Source organism: Podarcis bocagei (assembly GCF_964188305.1).
Source record: "Podarcis bocagei genome assembly, chromosome: 6".
In the NCBI taxonomy this organism is placed as follows: Eukaryota; Metazoa; Chordata; class Lepidosauria; order Squamata; family Lacertidae; genus Podarcis; species Podarcis bocagei.
The window spans coordinates 57,135,986-57,150,258 of NC_138130.1; the positions used below are offsets into that span (position 1 = coordinate 57,135,986).

Here is a 14,273-nt window from a genome sequence, read left to right on the forward strand (position 1 = left end):
GCAAGGCACTGGGGTGAAAACACCTCAGCTCCTGTGCGATGAGAGCTGAAGCAGTCTCACCCAGGGCCTCACAGGCTGGGGCCAATGCCGCTCTTTTCAACATCGCAGGATATCGCCAAAGTGTTTGGCTGGTGATATACCGCGATGTTGGAAACCTAGTATCGCCCAGCCCTATTCATATTCAACATGTTGTGGCTGTGATGTGGTGACTCATGAGAACAATATCTCTGTTGTGACGCTGTCATTCCACTTCTGTTAAACAGTGTTGCTTACCACACTGATCCCTTTTGTTGCTTGGATAGCTTCTGTGTCTGCTAAGGATATTTGTGGGTGGCATTGTTGTAATACATAGTGAAGAACCCATCATACAGCCATTTTAAGCTAGATGAGGGGTGGACTTTCAGCACTAAATAAGGGATATATGTTAAATGTCTGCCACTTGACATTCTGTGTTTAAGTCAAGATGGAAGATGAGGAAGCACTGTCTTCACTTGCTTTAATAGAGTGAAATAAGATGGTTGTGCCTACAGAGATGGCAGGACAGTATGATCTCAGTATGCATCAGGTGATGGGAGACTGTGTGGGCCAAAAATGTTAAGATAATAAAGAAAAGATTGTTTTTTAAAATGACCTTGATAAAATACTTTGGTCACGTAATAAGACAAGAAGGTAGTACAGGCAGAAAATTAAGCCTGTTCCAAACTCACAAGATAGACATGATGGAGTAGAATATTCAGTTGCTTTCTGTAGGAGATGCTGTTGTCCTAAGAACCTCAAGGCTGGCTGGCTGGAAGAGACCTTTATTCACTGAACTGCTACTTTTCAATACATGTGAAGAGAGCCTTCTATATAGTCATATGTAGCTCAGGGATGGAGAACCTACTTCCTAATTAGGTCCTAATTTCACCCATGAGGCCATTTTCCCCAAACCATGCCCACCTGTGTGACATTGAGTGTGGGGCAGGTGGCAACCTCGTCTGCCAAGGGGAGCATTAAATTGCTTCTGGCTGTTCCTCAGGATGGGTGTCATTGCAATGTTAGGGGATTGACAGGTGGGAGGTTCTGTTCCCCATCCCTGGTGTAGCGGCTGCATCAAATGATCCATGTAAGATGCAGGAATAATCTTGCTTGCCAGCACAAAGCAAAGAATATATACTGTGGGTGACATAGGTAAGGTTTACTTCCAGTCGTGTTGACCTCTGATTTTGCCAGTTATGGTCATCTTGGCTCAGGTTCTATTTTAATTCATTAATTTAGAATTATTTGTGTTGGAGGAAATGAGCCTCAGGGTCATATCCCATTTCCTCCTCCTCATGCATGTGGCTTCTACCTGCCTCTCATCTGTTGTCTTTAATACTGGTGCCAGCATAACCATGGTTAGGAATTGAGGATAACAGGGGAATTTTCATGCAAGATGGAGGGAATCTGTGTGCTCACAGCCTTCTCTCACCTAGGTTTAAGATCTTCTGGAATATGCACTCTTGTTTCCTTAGTGTTATTACACAGCTTTTAAAACTGGCAGCTAAACCTTCTCATGATGGGCCTTGCTATTTGTAAACAGGATTCTTTTTTAAGTGCTGCCATGACATCATGTGTTTCAGAAATATTACATCATACAGACTTCTGATTCATGCTAGTTTAAATGGTGAATGCTAGAACCAAGCAGTGCATCAGTAGTCTACAGGGATTTCTTAACGGAGTAGTAATCTTTCAAGCACTTTACTGTCTGCTGTAGGAAAATGCAGCCCCTATGCTTCTCTTAAGAGATTGCACCTCGGAGAGAATTTTATCTTTTTCGAAATCACAACAGCTGTTTTAACATCTGGGAGATGATTTGTATCTGAAATATACAAAATGATCCTGCTGCTGTGGAATAATTGACTTGCTTGACTAGCTACCCAAGCTAGATTTTAGAGTTGTGGAGTGTATGGCAAACACACACACACACACACACACACACACACACAGGCACACATTAAAAACAACAACCACTTCTTCTGTGGGGAGTTTAACCCTGCCTTAGTTATAATATATTGAATGATTTACCCTGTGAATCTGTGCCATAGATTTTCTATTTCCATGCTACACAAGAAGTTTGGATTAGAATTAGAATCTGCTCTCCATCCCATAAATGTTTATTCAGTGGATGGTGAGAGAAGGCTATTCCAACAGCATACAGCAGGTAGACCTGTGATTTACAGGGAAATGGAATATATTCCCTTCATCTGTTTTGTTCAATCTGCAACATGGAGTCGTCTTTGTTTTGTTTTTCTACATCAGTCAATGGTAAAAGGTGACATGGGGGGAGGGAAATTTAATTCTAATAGCCAAAGTCAGCTATATGTATACAGAGTGGAAAATACATTTAAGCACATAATGCTGGTTCTTTATGAGATCTTGGGTAACCCCCTCCTCCCCAAGCCGTGCAAATAAAAATGGCAGAATGCATATATTTTACTGCATCTTAAAGTAGGTGCGTCTGTGTGATTGATGATACATTGTTGTGTATGGGAAATGAGTAATAGGAGAAGGAACTATAATAAAGCATATGCTGAAAAATTAGAATTGGGCATTTCCCATTTCAGAAATTAAGTAGACGGAAGGTGTGTGGAGTCCAAGCAATTTAGGGCTTCACAGATTAATAGCAGCTACTTGAATTGTGCTTGGGACACTACAAAGAAGCAAATTCAGGCTCCATAATTCACTTCTGTCAACAGCTGGCATGCTGTATTTTTCACTAGCTGTATCTTCCAAACATTCTTCAAATTTTTGGTAAGAAAATCTTTTTAAAAAATTATTGTTCCCGGTAATCTTCCTTCTAACAAAACCTGTTTATTTTGTGCACAAAATCAGGGGAAACATTTTCCCCCTGAAGTATTTTGTATAGATTGCTAGTCCTTTAAAACCATTCCTTGGCCACTGAAACAGATGGACAGTATGTAATCTCTATCATCAAAGTGCACCTTCGATCCAGTGCCTATACCACAGTAGGTGAGGGCATACTACTCTTTATTGAGTGGTGATTAATTATGATGTGTTTGTAACCAACCACTTGATAAGCCATTCCTACAGCCCAGTTCTTTGGGATTTGATATGGTGGTCCGCTGTTGTTGTTGTTTATTGAATTTATATACTGCCCTATACCCAGAGTTCTCAGGGCGGTTCACAGAATAAATATCTTGGATATACATATGGAGGTTGGGCTCCCAGCCTGACTTCTGATGCTCATGTTGGTTCCTATGTGACCCTACTGCATCCACATGGCTCCTGCCTTTTTGTTTGCTAGTCCCACTGGAGAGTTTCTTATTTTTGTAGTTATTAAGCCAAAACATGGGATGAAGAAAGGAAGAGATGTATTACGCTGGTTAATAATTTTGATTGTGGGGGGGGGGGAGATGAATTGATGATGCTGTGAATAACATTGCTTTCCTTGGATATGTGAAACCCGACTGACTGCCTTTGTGGTTTTAGAAATATATTTATTGGACTTTTATGAACGCACAAGCTGTAAACATAATGGATCATTCTTACAGAAAACTACAAGAAATCAGTATCATTAATGTATGGACATGGTCATTACAACAAGATGGTACAAGGAATTAGGTATCTAAATCTGGGGACAAAATTTATTTAGCCATAAATTAACATTTCATTGAGGAGGTATATGATTATTTTCTTTGTTGCATGTAAATTGTATGTAAATTCAATAAAATGACTGCCCCTGTGTTTAGAAACAAGTACAGGAAAATCGCCCATGCAGACATAGCTCCACAACTCCCTGCTTGCAAAATGCACTGTGGATAGGCTGGTGTGTACTAGAATGTTAATAAGTTTTCACAAACCTCAGTAATAATGCCCCCCTCCACCTCTTCCCCCCTTTTCTTCTTAATGTAACACTAATGTCTCAACAAATGAAATTGATCTGTTGAAAATGTAACTTGAAAAAGAGACGTTGCACATATGCTTTTGTAAGCCAAGGAATTTTTAATAAAAATATGTTAACAAAACAAAACTATGCCACCTCCAGCTTCAAATACGCATTTATTCATTCATTTCCTGCATTCAGTGACTCCTGCATGAATTTTTATCTAATCTTCCTTTGAAAATAATCAAGAAAAAAAGGTTCCAAAATTTTAGGCAGTGTTTGCACTGAGGAACTAAGTTAGGGAATGTTTTTCAGCATTCTATTCTAAATAAATATGCACCCCTCTAAATAATGATAATAATAATAATGTGTCTCTATTTCAGTTAACTGTGCTCTTTGCATTTTGATTAATAGGTTTACCCTGAACTGCAAATTACCAATGTTGTTGAAGCCAATCAACCTGTAACAATCCAGAATTGGTGCAAGCGGGGATGGAAACAATGCAGAAGTCACCCTCACATTGTAGTTCCATATAGGTGCTTAGGTGAGTATTGTCAAATACTTCGTGAATATATTCTATGAGCTTTAACTGCATATATCCTTCTCCACAAACACTCCCCTGTCCTGCTTTTCCACTGAGCAAGCTATAGTTTATGTAATAACACCAGGGATTTTTTATTCTTTTAAGTGTTGCATTTTGGAAAAGTAATAATTAAATTGCATAGTATGTAGACCAGTGGTATTTTGTTGTTGTTTAGTCGTTTAGTCGTGTCCGACTCTTCGTGACCCCATGGACTAGAGCACGCCAGGCACTCCTGTCTTCCACTGTCTCCCGCAGTTTGGTCAGACTCATGTTTGTAGCTTCGAGAACACTGTCCAACCATCTTGTCCTCTGTTGTCCCCTTCTCCATGTGCCCTCAATCTTTCCCAACATCAGGGTCTTTTCCAGGGAGTCTTCTCTTCTCATGAGGTGGTCAAAGTACTGGAGCCTCAGCTTCATGATCTGTCCTTCCAGTGAGCACTCAGGGCTGATTTCCTTAAGAATGGATGCGTTTGATCTTCTTGCAGTCCATGGGACTCTCAAGAGTCTCCTCTAGCACCATAATTCAAAAGCATCAATTCTTCAGCGATCAGCCTTCTTTATGGTCCAGCTCTCACTTCCATACATCACTACTGGGGAAACCATGGCTTTAACTATGCGGACCTTTGTTGGCAAGGTGATGTCTCTGCTTTTTAAGATGCTGTCTAGGTTTGTCATTGCTTTTCTCCCAAGGAGCAGGCGTCTTTTAATTTCGTGACTGCTGTCACCATCTGCAGTGATCATGGAGCCCAAGAAAGTAAAATCTCTCACTGCCTCCATTTCTTCCCCTTCTATTTGCCAGGAGGTGATGGGCCCAGTGGCCATGATCTTCTTTTTTTGATGTTGAGCTTCAGACCATATTTTGCGCTCTCCTCTTTCACCCTCATTAAAAGGTTCTTTAATTCTTCTTCACTTTCTGCCATCAAGGTTGTATCATCTGCATATCTGAGGTTGTTGATATTTCTTCCGGCGATCTTAATTCCGGCTTGGGATTCAGCCAGCCCAGCCTTTCGCATGATGAATTCTGCATATAAGTTAAATAAGCAGGGAGACAATATACAGCCTTGCCGTACTCCTTTCCCAATTTTGAACCAATCAGTTGTTCCATATCCAGTTCTAACCGTAGCTTCTTGTCCCACATAGAGATTTCTCAGGAGACAGATGAGGTGATCAGGCACTCCCATTTCTTTAAGAACTTGCCATAGTTTGCTGTGGTCGATACAGTCAAAGGCTTTTGCATAGTCAATGAAGCAGAAGTAGATGTCTTTCTGGAACTCTCTAGCTTTCTCCATAATCCAGCGCATGTTTGCAATTTGGTCTCTGGTTCCTCTGCCCCTTTGAAATCCAGCTTGCACTTCTGGGAGTTCTCGATCCACATACTGCTTAAGCCTGCCTTGTAGAATTTTAAGCATAGCCTTGCTAGCGTGTGAAATGAGTGCAATTGTGCGGTAGTTAGAGCATTCTTTGACACTGCCCTTCTTGAGGATTGGGATGTAGACTGATCTTCTCCAATCCTCTGGCCACTGCTGGGTTTTCCAAATTTGCTGGCATATTGAGTGTAGCACCTTAACAGCATCATCTTTTAAAATTTTAAACAGTTCAGCTGGAATACCATCACTTCCACTGGCCTTGTTATTATCAGTGCTTTCTAAGGCCCATTTGACTTCACTCTCCAGGATGTCTGGCTCAAGGTCAGCAACCACACTACCTGGGGTATATGAGACATCCATTTCTTTCTGGTATAGTTCCTCTGTGTATTCTTGCCACCTCTTCATGATGTCTTCTGCTTCTGTTAGGTCCTTTCTACTTTTGTCTTTTATTAGTGGTATTTACTCCTAAACAAACCAGCAAGAAAATCCTTGAGACACAATGTTCTCACTACCTCCCTGTGCAGTTAATCTGGAGAAGGATTGAGGCAGAATCAAGCATTTCTAGTTAGTTTCAGTTTCAGGTAGGAACAATTTAAACTTTTGCTTAACTTTTTACATAGATATCAGTGGGCCTTAAAGGTGTTAAACTCTGGCTGGATTGCGTGTATGTCATATATGCATTTTGAGGTTTGTATATTTGCCTTAATTCCAGCTTTCCTTTTATTTTTAGTCTACAGAGGTTATAACCTAGCTGTGATTATAAAAGAAAACCCTAACCATGTTAGTTCTCAAGTGTTCCTGGTGTCTTCCTTTTCTAAAAATCCCTTTGCATATGGACCAATTGCCTTGTGGCATTCCTGTTTTTGTAAAGGCATTCCTCAGTCACATTTCAGACTTAACTCTCAATAGTCTTTCAGGCCATTTTAGCTCTATATCCTACCTCCACAGAATGCATTAGGCCGAGGATTTGTTTGTTTAGAGCATTCTGCCATTTCCCCCTCAAAGCAGCTTAAAATAAATCGTGCATATAAATAAACTGTAAGCGATAACTATACTATTCTTGACTCTAAAAAAAATCACAAGCACAAAACTTGCACTATCTCCCTATCACCAAAACTGGTGACTGAATTTGATCACCTTTCCTTGTACTGTAACACGATTGGTGCAACTGATTAAACTAAAGTGGAATGTCATGGTGTGATATGTGTGTGACAGTAATAGTTTTGTTGCAAAGTGGCAATAAAAATTGAAGAAATGGTAGAATATTATTGCAAGAGGGGCTAACCTTTCTGGCATGTGTTTATCTGAGTATATGATTGTGATTAGTGTGTGTTCAGACTGGGGACTCAGCTATATAGCTGCAAATAAAACGTTTTGAATGTGTTGTACAAATGTGACACTAGATGGCAACTGTAAGCTATGCCAAATTCAATGTATTTTTCAAAACTTTTTTTTTAAAAAAAGCATTTTCACAGCGTTTTTTTCTATGTATGCAGAATCCACCTGGATATGCCCTTTCCATAGTGGGGAACATAAAACTTACACAGCATTATTAGAAATAACAAAACATCATCGTGGGGAACTGTTTCTTACTGGCAGTGATGTCACAGGCATTGGTCAATATGGTCCTGCAGCACGCAAATGGATGCATTCCACCAACACAATCTATAGGAATGTATATGTGAGCTTGTGGGAGGATTTTATTTCCCCAGCCAGTCAATATTGTGGTTTGTATGCCATGAGAAATTGTAACACTCCTTGACACAGGAAGAACAACTGTGTGACTAACACATCAAAGACAATTGAATGGAAATATAGTATCTCTTTCTAGGGTGAATCTCTATGCTAGGTTTGCTTTTTTCTTTTGCTTTTTTCTTTGGTCGGAGAAAGGGCAGGAGTTACAGTTTGTTTTCTGAAATTCTATGGGGAGGTTCGCGGAACTGGGCTCCATGTGGGTTCAGTGAAAAGGTTACCTCCCCAGAATGAGCAAATGCACTGAGAAGCAGCCTTTCTCAGTGTCCTGGTCATCTTGAAACGATGGAGTTTACGCCTCCAACATCTTCATGTAGCTTAGGGCTCCTGTCCTCTTATCTTCTGATTGTGTCAGTACTATGTAACTTGGCAGGGGGTTGGACTCATGGCCCTTGTGGTCTCTTCCAACTCTGATTCTATGATTCTATAATATATTGTGAGTGACAACTCACAATGCAGTGCGGCATTTCCAGCTTCTTTTCAGGTTTACCTTCAGAGCTGTCTGTTGAAACGAGCACACGTGTTGCTTATGCTGTGGTGCAGATGGATCTCCATCGTCTTCCTGCAGTGGCTCTGCTTACCTTCTCCCTAATAAACTAGAAGCCCATGAGCATGGCATCACACCATTCCTAAGGTTTATACCGAGGAAGCTGAGAAACAGTCCCACATTGATTCTAATGTAACAAAAACTTCAGGCTCTGACTTGGGAAAGGTGTAGCAGGGTGACAAATGGGAAATTCATTGACCTCCTCAGTCATTGAACAATTTACTTGGAAGTTAGCCCTAGTGATCTCCCTTGGCATTTGCTTCAAAGAGAATGTGTTTAGGGCTAAAGGTTTATATTGAGAGCGAAAAGAAACTCAGGAACTGTTAATGGTTATGTAGATTTTGAAAAGACTTTGTCAGGACATTAGTTTTGTTTTGTTTAGAAACTGTTTTAAGGAAACAGTTTGAAAATAGCACTTAAGATCTTGGTTCTCTCCCATTAAGAGGGATGCACATTTCTCTGTATGGAGTTCTAAGAAGTACTTTCATAGCCATGATGCATTAGATCAGGGGTCAGCAACCTTTTTCAGCCCTGCACTGGTCCACCGTCCCTCAGTCCGTGTGGTGGGCTGGACTATATTTTGAAAAAATATATGAATGAATTCCTATGTCCCACAAATAACCCAGAGATGCATTTTAAATAAAGGCACACATTCTACTCATGTAAAAACACCAGGCAGGTCCCACAAATCACCCAGAGGTGCATTTTAAATAAAAGGACACATTCTGCTCATGTAAAAACACACTGATTTCTGGACCGTCCGCAGGCCAGATTGGGAAGGCGATTGGGCCGCATCCGGCCCATGGGCCTTAGGTTGCCTACCACTGCATTAGATAACGTCCCAGGGCTTGGACATGGGGAAACTAGATTCCAAGCCCCATTCAGCTATGGAGTGCAATGAATTGCCTTGAACAAGTTGCAATCTTTTCAGCCTAATTTGACAAGTAGGCTTGTTGTGAGATTAATTGCTGCAGTTTTATGTGCAATAAATTGTAAGACTTTTGCTTGCCATGGTCTTAGTTCACATTATTTCATCTCTCATGTTGCTTTGTTTTTCAGCTTCTAGAAAATGTGAGATGGAAAGTAGTGGATGTAAGTTAATGCCTGGAGGAGTCAGTTGTCTTGTGGGTTAGAGGATTTTGAGAGTAGTAAGTTATCAGGAATAAAAATCATGTGTGCGCAAATGGGGCTACTCTCCAGTGATCCTCTACTTACAAAATGGTTATGCCCGCTCACTTCATTCTTTTGTCTTGCTCATCAATCACCAGTTGCATCATTTACCTCCCAACTGCTTGCCTGAAGATTGAAAGGAAGATACCTTTCCCCTCTTCCATCGCTATAGAGGTTCCTTTTCTAGTGTGGTTAAATGATCAGCTTCTTGGTTGTGTCCAGGTTCTTGACTCAACAGCAAGTCCCTGAAATTCAGGTTGTGGCGCACAGCTAGGAAGTATCTTTGGAAAAGGAAGACACCCCCACTTGATGCTTCCATGGAATAGCTATAGGTCATAGGCTGCTAGGTCCATGCTGTGACTGTAGCACAGCAGTACAGAATGGTGAGTTGGTGGATAACTTTTATAGCAGAAGATGAACTTTAGGAATGTAATGATATTGTTGAAAGCACAGTGCTTGCTTGACTTTATGGAGGAATTTAATGAAAGTTTAGTTAGTGGGCATGCTTGTGAGGGTTCTTAGGCACATTACCCACCATCAAAATTAGTTTTTCAGCTACATTTACATTTTAGTTCAAGAGCTGCTGAAGTTCATTCAGTCCATTTATGCAGTTAGATGCTTGGCTTTTTCACAGGGGTGAGAATTACTATTTGACTAGCAGACATATGTCTGCTCTCATGCCAGAGAATATCCCTGATCCATTTTTGCGCTGGCCTTCAGCATTGCCCTTTTGGGATTTGTTGCAGAGAAGCCCTTCAACACTTGACTGATTCCTTAGCTCTTTTCCTTAGTGAAATGGCTTATACAGTATGACAGGCATCTTGCACGTAGCAAAAGATCCAGCAATATCGATTGAGTTTATTAGATTACAGGTTTTGCTTCGAGTTAATGGGGCTAGAGCATGGAAACTAGAAATCCTTTAAACCATTAAAAATCGAAACCTGTAATCTGTGAAAACTGTACACTAATTCTGTGACTATTTTGCATTTATAAGAGATCCTGATTTATATCAGTGAAGAGAAATGCCAGTTGTGCATTGTTTTACACCTGGAAGCAGTGGGTAGAATTCCATGTCATGTTATTACAATTGTTCTGTCAGTTCTGTCCCTTCAACATCCTCCCTCTTGCGCCTGCACATTGTTCTGGGGGTTCTCCTGAACCTCTCTCCCCTCCCCAAGCCAATTTGGGAGGGTGGTAGTGGGGGGTGGGGAAGTCCCGTTGTGCTGGGTGGTAATGCAACTGTTAAGTTGAATTCGACACAGTGTTACAATAGTCTTGTCTAACAAGACTTTCCTGATACAATAGAATGGGTGGCATGCAGTAATTGTGTTCTGTTTGTGCAACAGACACTTCAACAATGGGATTTTCCCTCCCTTCTCTCCCCCAGACACTCTGCAATGGAAATTTGGGGAGCCCTCAAGCAGATTTGGAGGGAAGGTGGAATTACAGGCAGAAAGGAAAATCCCATTGCATCAACTAGCATAACCTTTGATCTCACTTGTAATCTTTAATATTTTCTTTCAAAGAATAGTATCTTCCTCATGAACCTGACATCACAGTCAGACCATATTGATTTACTCCCAGGTACATGGGTGTAATCTTGGAGCCTAAATCTCTTGTAGATACTTCTCTAAATTGAACAATGAATTTAGAAACTGCACTAGTAGGATCCCAATCGTTTAGTAAGAAATAGGTACTTGTGGTATCTTGTTTTTTGTTTCCAATATTTAGCTTTAGCTGCAGCTAAAAGGTGAGAGATTATTTCTCTTTCTTCCCTTATTTATAGATAAAATCAGTTATGGTTTTAAAATATGCCATTCATACAAGCGGCAATGTTGTCAAAATTGCTAGTACTGTAAAATGTCAGGTCATTTCACATGATGAATGTATTTCACTTTCCTCTGATTCAAAGACAGAACTAGCTCTACGCTAGATACTCTCTAAAGGTTACCCCATTAATCTTTTCATTCAATATCCAAGTTTCAGAATGGTTTTTGCTGCCATCTCCTTTATTACACAGGGGTATGGCTGGGGCTAGTCCTCACATATAGTATCAGTGTGAGGATGGTCATTAATGAGTAGCTTAGGAAAACATTTGCATACACATATTCACCTTTGAAGTTCAAATCACCTACTAAGCATTAACGTGCCTGTGTTGTAATGTTTTGAAATGTTAATTTCCTAATTGGGACAAATGAAGTGTAATGCCAAGTATGGAAGCATTTCAGTATCTTTACTGAAGGACCTTGTAATATTTACATGTAAAGATCCCATTGATTGAAATGGAACCGCCAGCCTTCCAAGTAAATTTACCTGGGATCAAAAACCTAAAAATAAGCATCAACTTTAATATGTGCTCTGGGCATAAAAAACCACAGGTGTAAACAAAACAAAAATCCACGTTAAGGATATTCCATTTGAGGGTTGTCCATGCAACTCAGATGTGGCTATTGCTAGCTTGTTTCTTGATGCAATTATTGGCTTTTCTCCTTAGTTGGAGTTGCCTCTCTCCTTTCAAATGAGCTTTCCCTCTGAAGAGCCATACATCCGGATAGTAGCTTTCCTATCTACTGCCTGATCAATGAGACAAGATTAACTAATTGTGTCTCAGAATTTTAATGTCACTGTGGATTTAGCTTATCGTGCTCTCATAAATTGGTTCTGTCTCCACTTAGCTGTGTGATTGAGAGAGACACGCCTTACAGAGCTCCATTTTGCTTTTAAATAAAGAATGCATTAAGTCTCAGCATGGTCAACAGAACTGCATTTAAGTTATGGGATAACCTAGTATTGGTAGTGGACACAGCGCTGGTCCAATGAGATTATGGCAGTGGGGACATGCCAGAGAGGTGGGCAGCATTAGCCAAACCATGGCAGGGGGCCTACAGGAATGACCCAGAAGGTTCATAATCACTTTTCCTCAGCTATTGACAAGATGGAGGTCTACAAGTTTCTGTCTTTTCAGTGTTTCAGATTCTCTGACTAGATGGTCCTTTCAGACAAACTGCATCTGGTATGGTCCTTTCACTTGTCTGGTACGATGTAACATGCACACCAGCAGATGGCTTTGTCAAAACTCTTGCTGCAGATAGAAAGGAAGAAAGCTAGATTGGCAGCCTTCTTGTCATGTTTCCAAATGCAGCACCTATAATAGGTGTTCTTTTTGCCTCATTCATATCAGTGGGGCTTTAATATAAAAGTGCCTCTAAACTGTACACTTAGGCTCAATGGAATTTAAGATGAAACTTCTTAGGCCCAGATTCTCGGTTCTATGACTGCTAATGCAAGAACTGTTGCACTAGAGTAAGAGTAATGGGTGTGCAGGCTGAAATCCAGTGCAACAGTTGTACTAGCAGAAGCTGGCTGTGGAACAGATTGTATCATGGCTGCAACATACCTGTTGTGCAACTAGTCATGGAAACCACGCTGGCTTCCTGTTCCTTCTCTTGTCATAGCTGTCAACTGTCCCTTATTTGGCGGGAAACTCCCTTATCCCAGAGCCGTTTCCCGCTGCTGTCCCAGATTGATGATGTCCCTTAAATTTTCCAGGTTTCAAGGTTGCCCGGCTCGGGAGGGAAGCAGCGGCTCGGGGTCTTCTGCCTCGAGAGAGAGAGCGTGCACGAGCTGCCGCGTCTCTGTCTCTCCCTTTTCCCCCTCAGGGGCGCATCATGAGGAGACGGGTGGCGGCGGGTGGGCAGGCAGCCCCTATCTTGCGAGACTTCCGCCGTGCTGCCAGGGGAAGCCGGAGGCGGCAGCGGCGGCTGAGGAGGTATCCTGAGAGAGGAGGAAGAGGAGGGGATGGGGAGGGATGCAGAAGGGCGGTGCTTCAGCGGCTGCCACGGCGCTGCAACCGCCTCATACCGGGCCCACGGGCAGCGTGGGCGAGAGTCTCCCTCCCTCTCTCTCGGGCGGGGAAGGGCCGATGGAACTCCTCGCGCCAGGCCGACGGCAGCCCCGACATGCTGCTTAGCATACCCTCCAACCAGTGCAGCATCTTAATGTAGTGATTTCCCCTTCTGCATCCCTTTCTTAACTCTTATTTTTATAAATCATTTGTCCATCCATAGTTCCAATTTTTACTACAAGTTTTCTGTCAATCCTACCAATGTATGTAACTCTTTACAATAGCTTTTCAAATAAATTATAAACTTTCCCCATTCTTTATTAAAGATGTCCTCTTCCTGGATTCTAATTCTGCCTGTAAGCTTTGCCATCTCAACATCGTTCATCAGTTTTGTCTGCCACTCTTCTTTGGTTGGAGTTGTAGACCCTTAGGATCATCTAGTCCAACCCCCTGCAAAACACAGTCAGTCGCAGCAAAAGCAGCATGGCTCCATGAGTGGCAGATTTCTGTAAAAGCTAAGCCAAAATCCCTTATTTTGGCTGCTGATCCCTTATTTTCGAGGCCGCTGTCCCTTATTTTCCAATCTGTAAGTTGACAGCTATGTCTCCTGTGCAACCGGCACACTGCTAAGGGGCTTTAACTTAGCGTGACATTGAATCCCCCCCATTACATTAAATGCATGGCTTATAGTTGCACCTTAAGAAGAACAGCAGCAGCCATGTGGAGCAAGGTGGTGATAATTGGGACTGTGGTAGGGCTGGAGAAAAGGCTGAACTTTCCAACCTAATTAAAATTGTTCCATCATATCCTTGTGCGAAAAGAGAAGCTGTTGTTGGCCCCAGTTAACACCTCCTTCCCAGCCAATTGGAGGAGGCAATGTTTTTAAAATCAGGATCATAGTGTCAAAGGCATTAACCCCATACTACCCCCCCCAAGTTAATGGCTCCTGTTTTAAAAAGATGCAAGTGCAAACTATGCATTTAAACACAATGTGAAATTTTGGACACCATTTTTTCTGTATTACTTGCTTTCCCCTTTTCAGTTTTATAGAAAGCCTGGCTGTTTGTGCTCTTGACCTTCAAAAGTTGACACATTCAGCCTGCAAGCACCAGTTCATTAATGTCGATTTGCAGGAATTTAGCTCT

General features: G+C 41.5%; 1 protein-coding gene across 4 annotated transcripts in view; it reads left to right on the top strand.

Moving 5' to 3' along the window:
• Nucleotides 1-14,273, top strand: part of APP (amyloid beta precursor protein) — a 147,980-nt gene that overhangs the window by 55,328 nt on the left and 78,379 nt on the right. For all 4 annotated transcript variants that reach the window (XM_081199641.1, XM_081199643.1, XM_081199640.1 and 1 more), the window contains exon 3: nt 4,280-4,409. In XM_081199641.1, the coding sequence (XP_081055767.1) occupies nt 4,280-4,409 (130 nt within the window). The remainder of the gene's footprint in view (nt 1-4,279; nt 4,410-14,273) is intronic.